We start from the raw sequence: 14,379 nt of genomic DNA, 5'->3' as shown, positions 1-14,379 counted from the left end.
TATAAATTTACTAGATAAGTATTAATTTTTAAATAAAAAGTGTTGCCTTGAACAAATTTTTAACATAGATGTATTTAAAGTTTGAGACGTTAATAATAGTATGAGCTAATACTACAATAAGCGTTTCTGAATTTGATTTTTTTCATAAACGAGTTTTTAAACGAGTAGGTAGTTATTGAACTATAGTAAATGTCAAATGGATACTTCTTATATTAAGCATGTACGTAATACTAACTACGGTATAAGTATGCAAAACAGTCGTTGAAGTACACATCTACACAATTTGAATAATATTTTAATAATAAACATTAAACAATTACTGTATTACCTGTAATATGGCGTATATTATATAAAAATAACTTAGATATCCATAATAAAAACACGATGGGTTTTATTTTTAAACTGTATTAACACAAGGCAATTAAAAAAAAAAAAATCACACCTTTGAAAATCTGTATTTATTTAAAGAAACACGATGGAAATTTAGGTAACTAATTAATGTAAAGAGTACAAAGTTTTATTTTACTAGAAGACATGTTTATAGATGTTTAATGTAACCCTCTCGAGACATTCAGACAACTTCAACCTGATATTTGAGTAGTTTTCATCGTAGCACGAACTGTCAACAAAAAAACAAGTCGAGATGAAATACGTGGTGAAGGACGCTTTTTAGGATATCTCTCGGCAACCTTATGAAACTTCAGAAATTCACCTGTATGACGACAGATGGTCTTAGCTTACCGTTTATTCTTTGCAAAGATCTCAGTTTTCATAGATGTAGTATTCTTTTTGATTCGAACCTTGTATACCTAATTAGTAATTATTATATTGGTAGCGAATAGACGAAAAGGCTATTTTCATCGTTTTATCGCACACGATATTTGTAAAACAACAAAAACTGTACATTTTTTTATATATTTTGCGCATAAATGCGCACAGGAATTTCTTTATCATACGTTCCGTGTACTTAAATATACATTAAATTTAAGTAATTAATGGATAAATTTGTCTGTATTTTTGACATAAAAATGTCGCACGTGCATGATAAAAAATGTGCGCGTATAATCAATAATTGAGTGTCTCATAATACAATAATTATAACATACCTTATATAAACATTTAACACGCGTTATTAAAATAATAATAATAATAATAATAATAACAATAATAATATGTAGTTATATAGAATATAGATACATATATGTATCAGTATATACGCCATTGCCCGTACGTGAGGGACTGTAAAATTTAATTCGTTTTTGGTTTAAAAGTATAATATAATACGATGAGTGTTGTTGACGACGACAAAAACTTACTGCAATATCCAGCAGTTTGCAATTTCGAAATCGTCACTTTGACGACAGTATCCAATTATTTTTATCGATATAGGTACCTATAATATTATGTTATTATCATGTTGTCACTAAAGTTATACATTAATATTTTTTTCTTATTAATTAAATTTATTGTGTCAAAATTCAACTGATTAGTTTTTTACAATGTTAAATTTAAATTTTAAACACTCCTTCCTTATAATCTATAGGTACGTACATACCTATGTCGTATACATTTTCAGAAATTGTCTCTTTTTATTTATTTTTATGTGCTACATCTATATAATATCATATTGTAATAACTGATAACTGATTATTAAAAGTTTTATGATTATTATTTCCACGTAATAAATTATAGTTATTAATCATTATTATATTTTAATTATTTGGCGAGTTCGGTTGAGGCCTAATTTAATAATTCTTAAAATACATAACTATAAATAATTTGTTATAGTTAATAATATGCTTTATACCTAGTGAAATTTGAATTTTCTATAGTATAGCGTATTAATTAGTCGTCAGTCATCATAATTTATTTTTATCTAGTTTACAGTTGAAAAAATATTTAAAAAATACAAACCATTGGTCTGTATTAAACATTTACGAGATGATAATATACCAGCTATTATACGCACCATAATCCGATTAAAGATGTTTTGTTATGAGTAAATTAAAACGGTCTTGTAATTTACTACTTGAATAAACATATTCAAATACTTTTAAATACTTAAGTATGTATTCAAAGTATTTTCACACAGTAAGTAGGCTATCTATATCTGTATAACTAAAATTTAATTAGGTACCTATATTTTACAAGACTGGAAGTGGAAAGTGGAAGTGCTTGATGTGTTGTTTCGGATGATTACCCCCAGCTATTTAATTTCAAAATTTTATGACTTTATGAGTAAATAATTTGTTTCTTCTATAAATCATTGATATTATTTTATTTAATCGAATTGAAATAGTACTCATACTATAGAAGTTCATAACATAAATTAATTATTACATTATTAAAATAGTGGGATAGTACGAGTTTATAATATAATAAAATATAATGATAAACAAATAACAATTATATTCCATGAAGATGATGTTATTAACTCTTAATTATTCACAGAAGATTTATAGCGAAGAGTAAATCATTAAATATTATTCTGGAGTCTGGTTGACTTTTTTGGCTGTTCTTAGAATCCGATATCACAACGGTCGTTCAGTGCCATCAATGCACTTATTGGCAAAAATCAAAACCGCTATCCAAAATCTATTGAAATATACAATTTAAAAAAATAAATAAATCACATAATTTACGGTGCGTTTCATCTAATTGTATAACTGTACACAGACGGTCAACAAATACAGTATAGTATATTATAATTTATAATATAATAATATTATAATGCCCATGACCTCCACACGTACACCGGTTTAGTAATAATAATTTCACCGTCGATAACCTGCGCGCTTGTGTGTGTACTTAACCTGTTAGTCGGAGTAGGCGCTAATTTCAGTAGTGGTTCGATCGTCACCAGATCACCGTCAAACCGAATCATGCAGTCACTCAGGTAAGGCGCAAGTCATAATGATTTATAGTGTTGTATATTGTACTTGAGTGAATAATTTATCTCCACAATATATTATTGTAACATCGATCTTTAAGAACATATACATGTCACATGATTTAGTTTAATACAGTATCTATTATAGGCGTATTTATAGGTTTTGAAATTTTGAAGACGGGGTATGTCGGGTGTTCAAATACTTAGAAATATTAACATTTTTGACTAAATAATAACAATAATAATAAATTAAATTAAGATGACGACTTTTGAGGTATTTTTAACATTAAATCGTTCTTAATACAAGGTGTTATATAGACAAATGTTAAAATATGTAATATTAGTTACATTTGACAGTAATTTCTATTATTGACTATTGTTAAGACTTGTATTAGTCATCTTAAATTTTTTTTCGAGTTGGTAAAATATTATTTTGTTTACATATATGCTTCGTACATCTGTTTAGCATAATTATTGCATAATTTTGTTTTTATTAAGTTAAAAATTTTTTTATGTATTAATGTGTTTTTATTTAGTGAGCAATAAGCGAGCAATAATATTATATAAGACAGTTCTAAAGATTATAATATGTTATAATATAAATTATATTGTTTTAAAATTTTTCACAATTTTTATATACACAGTGTTTATTATTATTTAAGTCTTATAGTTAGAGTGGACGAGGTTGAGTTTAATACAAAAATTATTTTTTTTAAGTATTAGTTATGCTTATACTTATATCTGTATAATGTATATCTTAAAATATCGCATTCCATTAAATTATATTTATGAAGTTATATAATATATAAGATATTTTATTGATTAATTGAATACCTATGTCCTATATATTTTAATTATATGGTTTCAAGGTTAGATTAAATGAAAATGTATGACAGATATTTTCAATTTATTTTTAAACTAACCTTTTATACTCCTCCAAATGGCTTCAATTCGTGTTTTAAATAATTAATTAAAACCAATAATATTAAAACCATTAATTAGAAACTAGGTTAATACACATCAAGATTTTCAGAGAAGTTATTTCTTCAAGAGTTGACAATTTTTGATTATAAATTATCCTATTCAGAAACTGTTAATTGATTCTTTTTTAAGTAATAATAAAAAAGACATGATTAAAAATCGTTTAAATTTTAAAATAGATACGGAGAATACAAAAATCTGTTATGTAATTAAGGGTTTCTATAAAGATAATCAAACAAAATAATGAAAAGTATATAAACATATATTCTAGAAAACATAGGTTAATTCAGGAAAAATTCCATTGAATACGCCATAAATTCATTTTAATTAAAATAAACGTTGTCGAAGTCACATAATGAATATTTTAAATTTAAATTTAATTCAGAATTTGGAATTATTGCAAGGCGTTATAAATTTTATGATATGTGAAATGAAAAATAAAAATCCCAGCTTATTAAGATTTCGGACAGAGGTTTTTTCTTTCGTTAATTTGAAACATGACAGTGCTTATTTGAATTTTTTGACTCTAAACTAGATTATCTGTAACAAACTTTGAGAATAAATACATTTTTAATGTTTTGAGATTAAGTTGTATTTTGAAATATTTAAATATACCGAATTGTCATAACTGAAATATTAAATTTAAATATATTTTCATAATAAACAATTTAAATACATTATATATATATATATTTATATAATTTTTTATTTATATATGATATATTATTATTTTAGTAGTTTAAAAGCATGATTGTATAATGCTTATGATTGTTGTAAAATATGTATTTATGAAAAAAATTGTATCATTATTTATTATATCATTATATTACAAGGTTAAAATTGAGTTATTTGACTACTTGCCAATGTTTATGTAAGGAATTTCATAACAACTTTCTCGCAAAAAAAAAAAAAAACGAAACCTATTTTTTAATTTTCTTTAGTACCTAATCAAATAATTTTTTTTCAACCCTAATATTTAAATAATATATTCATCAAATTAACATTAAGTTTGTAATAAATATTTACAATTATAAAAAATACACGTTGCGTTAATGATCTAAATTTGAACTTGAATTTCTAAAATCGTATTCCTAATTTATGTCAGAACAATAGTTTGAACTACTTGAATACGTCAAAACATATATAAAAAAAAAAAAAATTGGAAATAAATTGTTTATTTATATAAATATCAAAAATTCAAAGTATTTTCTTTTGATTTGACCAAATATTAAAAGTAATATATCAGTATATAATGAATTGAAAAATGTTAAATAATTTTTCTTAGATATTAATTTCATAGTATAATTTCAATTGATACTTTCATAAACAATAGCAGGTAATAAATACATCACAAACTTAATCAGAAAACAATCAAATACATCTATAACTTTTTACAAATTGAAAACAAAAATAAACAAAATTGAATTTAGTAAATTGATATAATAATAATTAAATGAAAAACTGAATTTTTATTTTAATATTTTGCGTTTAATTAAAATTTAAAGTGTGGAATAAAATATTGTAAACATTTGAAATATAGGTTTATATATCATACAATCTATAATTGTCGTATTAAATGATATAAATTTATGTATATTGTATGTATTATACAAGTACAAACACAAAATATTTTAAAATTAAAATAATAAATGTAAAAAAAATAGGGACTACCCTGATGCTCAATAGGAGTTAAGTGTATCTGTCATTGATTAAGTACTAAATTTAAATTCAATGTTAAATCTATAGACTCCATGAAAAACAATTCTGAACGAAGATGATTACTTTGGTAACCAATGTTACTAAACAATAAATTCAATAATAGTATTAAAATTTTATCAAACGATTGTATATAATTCTTATTTTCCAATTATTTTAAAAACAACTGAGAATTTCAATTTTACCTCCAAAAGTAACAACAAGATCTAATTCTTTATGAAAAATCTCTATAGAGATTGTTGGTTATGGCATTTTATCTATAGTAAAAAGTGTCTTAAGACACACACAATAAAAAACATCTATCATATTAAAATCAATACATTCATAAATAACATAATATCAGGTACAGAGATAATAACAATATTTATAAATAATATTAGTAATATAATTTTAGTTTATTTTGTATTATTTAAATCCATTAGGGTAATAACTATACATTAGTCATTAATACAATTAATGATATATAAGTCTGATGTCCATTACAGTCTACGGAGTTATGAGTTCATTCCACGCTATATATTTAGTTTAAATCCAATAAGTTATAAAATAAATATTAAAGAATTTGTAAAAAAAATTATTCGTATATCATATACTTAATTTATATTCACATATTTATTTGCATGTTTAAAATTTGTTTAGGATGAAGTTTGTGGCCTTAAATATATTTATCGCTTTGTCCCTGATGGGATCGGTTGTTAATTCGAAAGAAACATCCGAATTTAAATTGCCGACTAACTTTAAGCCCGTCAGCTATCGACTGGATGTGACCACGCACTTGGATGATAAATTCATGTTTGAAGGAGTAGTTGACATTAAGGTGAGTACGCATAAGCGAGACAAAAGTCACAATAATTATTTATTTTAAATTTTTAGATTAAGGTAGTGCCTAGGATTATATAAAATTTTAATAATAAAACAAAACTTGTAAATTAAAAATACAAAATTTTTAAAATTTTTTTTAAGTTTAAAAGATCTCTAATAGAATGTCATACACTTAAAAATAATATATATCATCTACTGAAATTTGTTCAAATAATTTAGAAAAATATTTGGTTTTTTTTCTGAAGTTTTTAAATAGAAAGTTTTTAGTTGCATTTCTAGTAACAACGTTTTCATGCTGATTTTTATTAATAATTATTTATAATGGTCACATATTATACTTAATGTATTTAGATGACCTGCATAGAAGCTACCGACACCATAGTGCTTCATTCGAACAGTTTGGATATTGATTCTAAAAGTGTCGTGGTGGCTAACAGCGGCAAAAATGTCGTTCCAGTGGGCAGTGTTTCGTTTGATCCAAAGAAAGAACTTATGTACGTCAAATCAACTGAAAACTTTAAGCCCGGTGATGAATACGTACTGACCATACCATTTATGGGAAATATTACCGACGATTTAGTAGGTTACTACAAAAGTAGCTACGTGGACAAGGAAAGCAATCAAACGAAGTACGTTATTATTACATTAATTAAGTGTATTGCATAAAAAATAAAAAAAATAAATTCGTGATTTTTATTTCTTCCGCTAACACCGTCAAAATATAATATTTTATCTCAGGTGGCTTGCGGTAACACAATTCGAACCAGCAGACGCCAGAAGAGCTTTCCCCTGTTTTGATGAACCTGCATATAAAGCAACATTCAAGATAAGATTGGGTCATAAAAAAGGATTGACTTCGATCAGTAATATGAAAATGATAAAAGAAACGCCCATGTATGTCTAATTGAAACAATATTATGTCAATTGAATACTGTTGATCATAAAAATAATATATTTACTCCGATGATTTTGAACGATATTTTAGTGATTGTAAAAATGTTGTATTTCAGCCCTTCGAAACCAGATTATGTTTTCGATGAATTTGAAGAATCTGTACCAATGTCTACTTATTTAGTAGCATACATGGTATCTGATTTCGCATACATTCAATCGGACAATCGAGACGATGAAGTTAAGTTCCGTATAATAGCCAGGAAGGACGCAGCTGATCAAACAGAGCTTGCCAAAAACGCTGGACCGTTGGTGTTAAAATACTACGAAGATTATTTCGATGAAAAATTCCCGCTGTCTAAACAAGATATGGTGGCCATACCTGATTTTTCTGCCGGCGCTATGGAGAATTGGGGTCTTGTCACTTACAGGTATGCACTATAAATTAATATATTTTGTAAATACTAATGTAATATATTATAATATTATTAATATTAAGTATCTGAATTTAATCTACGTAAAATGGTGATACTCTAACAACAATGAGTTATGATTAATAACTTTACGCTAGTTTTATGAATATTGAGGTTCATAAAATGCAATTAAAATAATTGTAATCCCTAATTTTACTTTTAAATACCTCATCTGTAAAAATTATTTAAAACATATGCTATAGAATTATACGAATTGCTTCAATGTGTTTGTTCTCATACAATAAACTTGCCCTACTGACTTTTATTTTTTTTTTTTCAATAATTCGAATATTTTTATAAATAATTAAATATTCAATAAATTAGTAATTTAACTACAAAAGTATTTATATAAATTAACTTAATACATTAGATGCTGGCGTTCTTAGAATTTGCTCTTTTACAATTATTTTATTGTAAAAGATATAATCATTTTATAGTTGACAATATGTACAATATATAATCTTTTTATTTATATTTCTTAACATTTCTGCGTAATTTTGATATTCTAGTGCATGCCAATAGCCTATTTACTCTATTCTTCTTTATAGATAATTAATATAATATATAATTATTACTTAATAATATATTTAACTGATCATAATTTAAAATTAGGTAGGTTAAATTCAAAATAACGCAAGTTTATTTTTTTAAGAATTGGCTTTTAAATATCGAGCATTAAATGCACACATTTTATAATTATATTTCTGTTATTTGATATTTGTAATTTAAAAAAAAGTTATTACAAGAAAAAAATATTGATAAAGATGAAAACAAAAAGATACCCATTATAGAACCATTTTAATTAATTCAAAAAAGTGTTAATCGTACATAACCAGGGTACGGACTTTATTGTAATAAAAAAATCAAAATATGTACATAAATATGTAAAAAAAAATTAAAAATATGTATATCGAAAAAATGTATTAGTAGGTGTTAAAAATTACAAAAAAAAATAAATATTTTATAAATAAAAGTATTACAAACGATGTAGGTATATACAACTATTTTTCCGGAACAAAGCAATGAGAAACAATATATTGTTGAAGGTTTGCAAATGAAAAATTGCGACGGTTTGGTCGGAGAATACTCTTGCATTGACTAAAAGACCGTTCTACGTCAATAGATGTGATAGGGGCGTAATTTATGTTCACTATATCAGAATGAGTGAATTCAATGTCCAAAGACCAGAGATAATATTTGGTGGTCGTCAAAAATTACTAATCTTGTTAATTTAGACGAAACAGATAATGTTTAAAGTCGTCAAAAATTAAAAATCACTAAAATAAGTACTAAAATATGTATTTATATAAAATATGTAAAAATATGTATTTATACCAAAATATGTAAAAATATGTAAAGTAAATTTGGGTTTATTTTAATTAGAATGATCTAAATCGTATACATTTTTGATCAGAGTTAAAATATCTCATTTCAATAAAAATATGTATTTACAATAAAATCCATTCCCTATACATAACACATTTACAAATTATATCAATCATAATAAAACAAAACTGTTATTGTTTCTAATACGGTAACTAAAAAATTATAAATTATCATTTAGAGAGACTGCATTGTTAATTGATCCGGACGTTGCTACGATTGATAACGTACACAGAGTAGCCGAAGTTATCGCTCACGAACTTGCTCACCAATGGTTTGGTAATCTCGTTACCATGAAATGGTGGACCGACCTTTGGTTAAACGAAGGATTTGCTACGTACGTGGCAGCACGTGGAGTTGATTTTGTGAGTTTCATTATAGTCGGACAGTTAATTTTTAATTTTTTCTTGAAAAAATGTGTTAATATTACTAAGTTATTTTTATTTCATACTATAGTTGTACCCTGAATGGAACTCTTTCCAAGTCGAAACCGTTCAAAACTTTTTAAAAGTTTTGGATCTTGATTCCCTTCAATCGTCCCACCCCGTGTCAGTAGAAGTTGGACATCCCGATGAAATAGCACAAATTTTCGACACAATTTCGTACACGAAGGGTTCATTTTTATTGCACATGATGAACACGTTTTTAGGCGAAGATACATTTAAACAAGGTATTAGAAATTACATAAACAAGCACAAGTTTGCCAACGCTGAACAAGATGATTTGTGGAATTCATTGACGGAGGAAGCTCATCGCCAAGGAACTTTGGACAAAAATCTCACCGTGAAACTGATAATGGACACATGGACGTTGCAAACCGGTTATCCCGTATTGAAAGTCATAAGGGATTATTCGACGGACACGGTTACGTTGTTACAGGTACACTCGCGAGCAACTGCTTATTGTTAATAAAAATATAATATATATTTGAATATGTTGTAGGAACGGTTCTTAACGATCAAATCAAACGGCACTGACAAGAAAAGCTGTTGGTGGATACCGCTCACTATGACTACTTCTACGAAGTCCGATTTCAACCAGACGAAAGCAAAATCATGGTTGAATTGTGAAAACAACAACCTCACCATCCCATTGTCTAAAGATAACGACTGGGTTATATATAACATGCAAATGGCCGGTAGGTCTTATATAAAATAGATTTTTATTCATTTGTTTCGTTTAAAACGTTTGAAAAATTACAATCTATTATTTTCATATGTTATTTTTTTAGGTTTATTCAGAGTTTTGTACGACACACGAAACTGGATGGGTATCGTTTCTACGTTGAACGATCCAAACGAATATCAAACTATACACACATTAAATCGAGTTCAGTTGATCGACGATACGTTTAGCTTTTCACAAATTGGTGATTTGGACTATGGAATCACATTCCAACTGTTGAAATATTTAAAACACGAAAAAGAATATGCACCGTGGGTGGCTGCGTTGGGTGGTTTGAGCCCGATAAATAAATTAATGAAAAGGACTCCGAACCAAGGAGTATTCCAAGTTAGTAAAATGGATTTATAATAGTTCACGACTTGTGGATAATGAATTATTTATTTATACATTAATACGGTTATAATAATATACGAGTATAGTATATAATTTAATTGATTATGTCATACATTATTATATCTGTAAAAAAAAATCGTTAAAAATAGCTCATTAAACTTAACGTAAGAGAATATGCAAAAGCAAAATACATTTTATTGATATTCAATTTATATAAGTTCCAAACTTCATTAGTTTCTAATATATTATTCTATATATTTATCTATCGTACCGACTTGCTCTGTTAATATTGTTAAATGGAACATGGTTTCTAGAACTATATGCAACGCATGCTGTCGTCTGTGTACAGCGGATTCCGAGATATGACCGTTGAACTTAATGGTTTTGAAGAAATACGTTTTAAAAATCTTGTGACTGCCGAAGCCTGCCGTCACCGAATCAAGGACTGTACTGAACAAGCTCTTGATTTGTTTAACAAGTGGATGAAAACTACAGATCCAGACAAAAATAATATGTAAGTTTTATCATTGTTCAACTGAACTAAATACAATCTGTATTCCAAATATTTTAGATTGCCTAGAGAGCTGAAATCTATAATTTATTGTCAAGCAATAAAATATGGAGGTGTAGATGAATGGGACTTTTTATGGGAACGTTATCAGCGTTCTAATGTCGGATCAGAAAAAGCGAAATTCCTCTCAGCATTAGGATGTAGCTCGGAAACTTGGTTACTTAACAGGTATTAATATTAATTTTACTACATACAACATAGTTAACCATTAAATTGATTTAGATATTTGAATTGGTCACTTGATAATTCTATTATTCGCAAGCAAGACGCTATCACAGTTTTCTATTCTGTAGCGAGTAGTGACATTGGATTTTATGTAGCAAAAGACTTTTTGTATCGTAAAATTGCGGATTTATCTGATTAGTAAGTCATTGTTAAATTTTATGTTGTATGAACAAAATAAATTAAGTTAATAATAATTAATATTGTTATATTTTTAGCTTCCAACCTCGAGGCGACCGTGTAGGTAGATATGTAAAAGTTATAGGATCTCAAATGAAAACTAAAGAAGAATTAGATGAGGTAATAAATAAATAAAGTTATTAAAAAGAAAAATAAGAAGCTTTATTCAAACGTTTTTTTTTTGTTATAGATTCAATCATTTATTAATAAATCGTCAGGTTATTTAAAAGGAGCTGATTTGACTATCAATCAGACCATTGAGACTGTTAAGATAAACACCGAATGGACTACGAAGTTTTATCATAAAATTGTAAACCACATGGTATAATTAACAATATTACGAGCAGGCCTGATTACAGTTTGATTTGTATTAAAAACTATTTACCTATGCTAAACAAATTCAATTATACACATTTTTAGTTATATCTTGTTTCATAATATGACGTAGTTGCTACTTTTACCTGATTTGTGTTATAAGATCAGGATAATAAATCATAAATCTATATTAAATTAAACTCATCATATTTAATCATCATCAAATATATTTATTTATTTTATACAACTTAACATAATTCTATATTTCTATGTACATATAACTTTGTTAACTTTGAAGTGTTATTACTTTTTTGTTTTATAATAAATAATGACACGAATTATTTGCTTTTTTGCTTTTTTTGCAAACCATTTAATAATTGAGAAAATTAATGTTTCTCTTATAAAAAATGCAAAGTCTTATTTAAGTCTTAAGACATTTATATGTGTGTGTGTGTGTGTTTGTGTACTAATTATGAATATTTGATTAGTGAGCAAATTATCTAAAATATATTTTTATTAAATAAAAATAATGTTTAATATCATAGTTTACACTCTAGTGCAATCATTTCGTTATTATTTCATTTTTTTTAAATTTAACATTAATTATAATTTTGAAATATTTTCATATTAATATTCAACTTTAAATAATCAAACTTAGTTTACCGTTATTCAAGTAATAATTACATATATTTACCTTTCATCTTTATCATTTTCTTCATATTATTAGCCTTCTATTGCTATTTATAAAGTTATGGAAAATTAGACCTTTAGGAACTATGCCAGTTTGATTTAGCACAAACGAGCTAGATAATGATATTATTGGACTATAAATAATTCCAATAGCCAAAAATAATTACTCCCTAAATTATTTCTATTTACATATATTCATAAGGGTCAGCTGATAAAGAATATTGTTATGGAAAAGCTGAGTAGGATTTCTTTTGATTAAACTATACCTGACAAGAAATACGAGTACATCGTTGCTGTGCGACAACTGATCAGTTAATTCTAGGTCTATAAGCTCAAGTTCATTGTATGCTCTCATCAGATTAACGACTAACGTATTAAAACTTATCATTATGATATTACGGTTGCAAAAATTATTATTATACAATCACCCATTATTTTTCCATTTAGTAATGTGTTTTCTTGTAATTAACATTATCAGTAAAAATGAATGAATACTAGTTGAATTCAAGGTGACGTTAACGTGTGTAGTAGCAGATCGGAAATATATTCAACACAAAGGTTGTCATACATAATATACTAAAAAATCAATGACAAGAATTGAGAGAACACGCTGCAATGCTGTAGCAATATTAAAAAATACGTTATTTTTTTCGATTAAAATTTAATTGAAATTACTATTGCAGCCACATTTGACAGTCGACGAGAATATTTTATAATTGGCAGCAGATGGCACAAGACTATAAGAGTTTATAATCGTATTAAAATATAAATATTACATTTAAATGTTAAGTAGCAAGTTAATAATATTATTTGAAATATTATGTGAAAAAGGGCTTTTGCTATTTTAATTGTTCGTAGTAAGTATCAACTAACAATGCTCATAAAATACGTATAATTGTATTGGACTGACTGTTACAACTAATGAATATCACGAAATAATTAATAAAACGCGTAATTATTGTGTTATTTAAAAGATAGAAAATGCACGTTGACGGCCGACGATCGACCAATAATGGTACAATATAATTGGGTTATAAATAAGTACGCTGCAACAGGCAATTAAATGACGCGTAATTTTTTTTTTTCGATTAAAATTTTGTTGGAATTATTGCTGCAGTATTATTTAGCAGATTACTCAATATTACGACAGTTTATAAAATCGCATTAAAAATAATGTGACCATTTTACTCGCATAATGGTAATTTATTATGATATCATTGTACCGCTGAAATGAACATCGCATTTCAATTGTAGAAAATTTGGGGATGAATAATGATGATGAACGTTCATTGCGGCAGTCGTAATGTCGTATTCCTCGACGATTCGTCACGAGCCATATCGTTAAGTTATAAGTATTAATACACTAAACAATTTTATCTATATAATGTGTTATTTCATAAGAATTCGTTGTTGAAAAATACAATGAATACAATAAAATTCATTATAATTATATGTATATACAGCCAATAAATATGTACATATATACATTACATATTATTATAAACTATGATACACGTGTGTATTAGTATATAAACGATGCGGCAATTTTTAAGCCGATTCAGATGTCGCGTCTTTTGGATTAGCCTGAGTTCGGATTAACGAGATCCTATTGTATATACATAAATGTTTTATATCTTACGAATAATGTTTTTTAACTATAAAATTTCTATAAATTCGTAATTATCCCTATCGTGACTTCATTTTTTTATAACTTTTATAGTGCGGGA

General features: G+C 26.4%; 1 protein-coding gene across 1 annotated transcript; it reads left to right on the top strand.

Annotated features, from left to right (window-relative positions):
* The first annotated feature begins 2,789 nt into the window (after positions 1-2,789).
* On the top strand, positions 2,790-12,301 carry LOC112597222 (aminopeptidase N-like). Its single transcript, XM_025343183.1, has 14 exons — positions 2,790-2,896; positions 6,227-6,404; positions 6,761-7,038; positions 7,148-7,303; positions 7,420-7,731; positions 9,338-9,521; positions 9,613-10,035; positions 10,099-10,294; positions 10,388-10,668; positions 10,989-11,188; positions 11,246-11,413; positions 11,468-11,608; positions 11,686-11,767; positions 11,838-12,301. The coding sequence occupies exons 1-14, from the start codon at positions 2,883-2,885 to the stop codon at positions 11,973-11,975; spliced, it is 2,751 nt and encodes a 916-aa protein (XP_025198968.1). The 5' UTR covers positions 2,790-2,882; the 3' UTR covers positions 11,976-12,301.
* The last annotated feature ends 2,078 nt before the right edge of the window (positions 12,302-14,379 follow it).

The sequence above is a fragment of the Melanaphis sacchari genome, unplaced genomic scaffold (genome assembly GCF_002803265.2).
Source record: "Melanaphis sacchari strain LSU unplaced genomic scaffold, SCAv2.0 Contig395_pilon_pilon, whole genome shotgun sequence".
Classification (NCBI taxonomy): Eukaryota; Metazoa; Arthropoda; class Insecta; order Hemiptera; family Aphididae; genus Melanaphis; species Melanaphis sacchari.
This window is presented reverse-complemented; position numbering and strand designations above follow the sequence as displayed.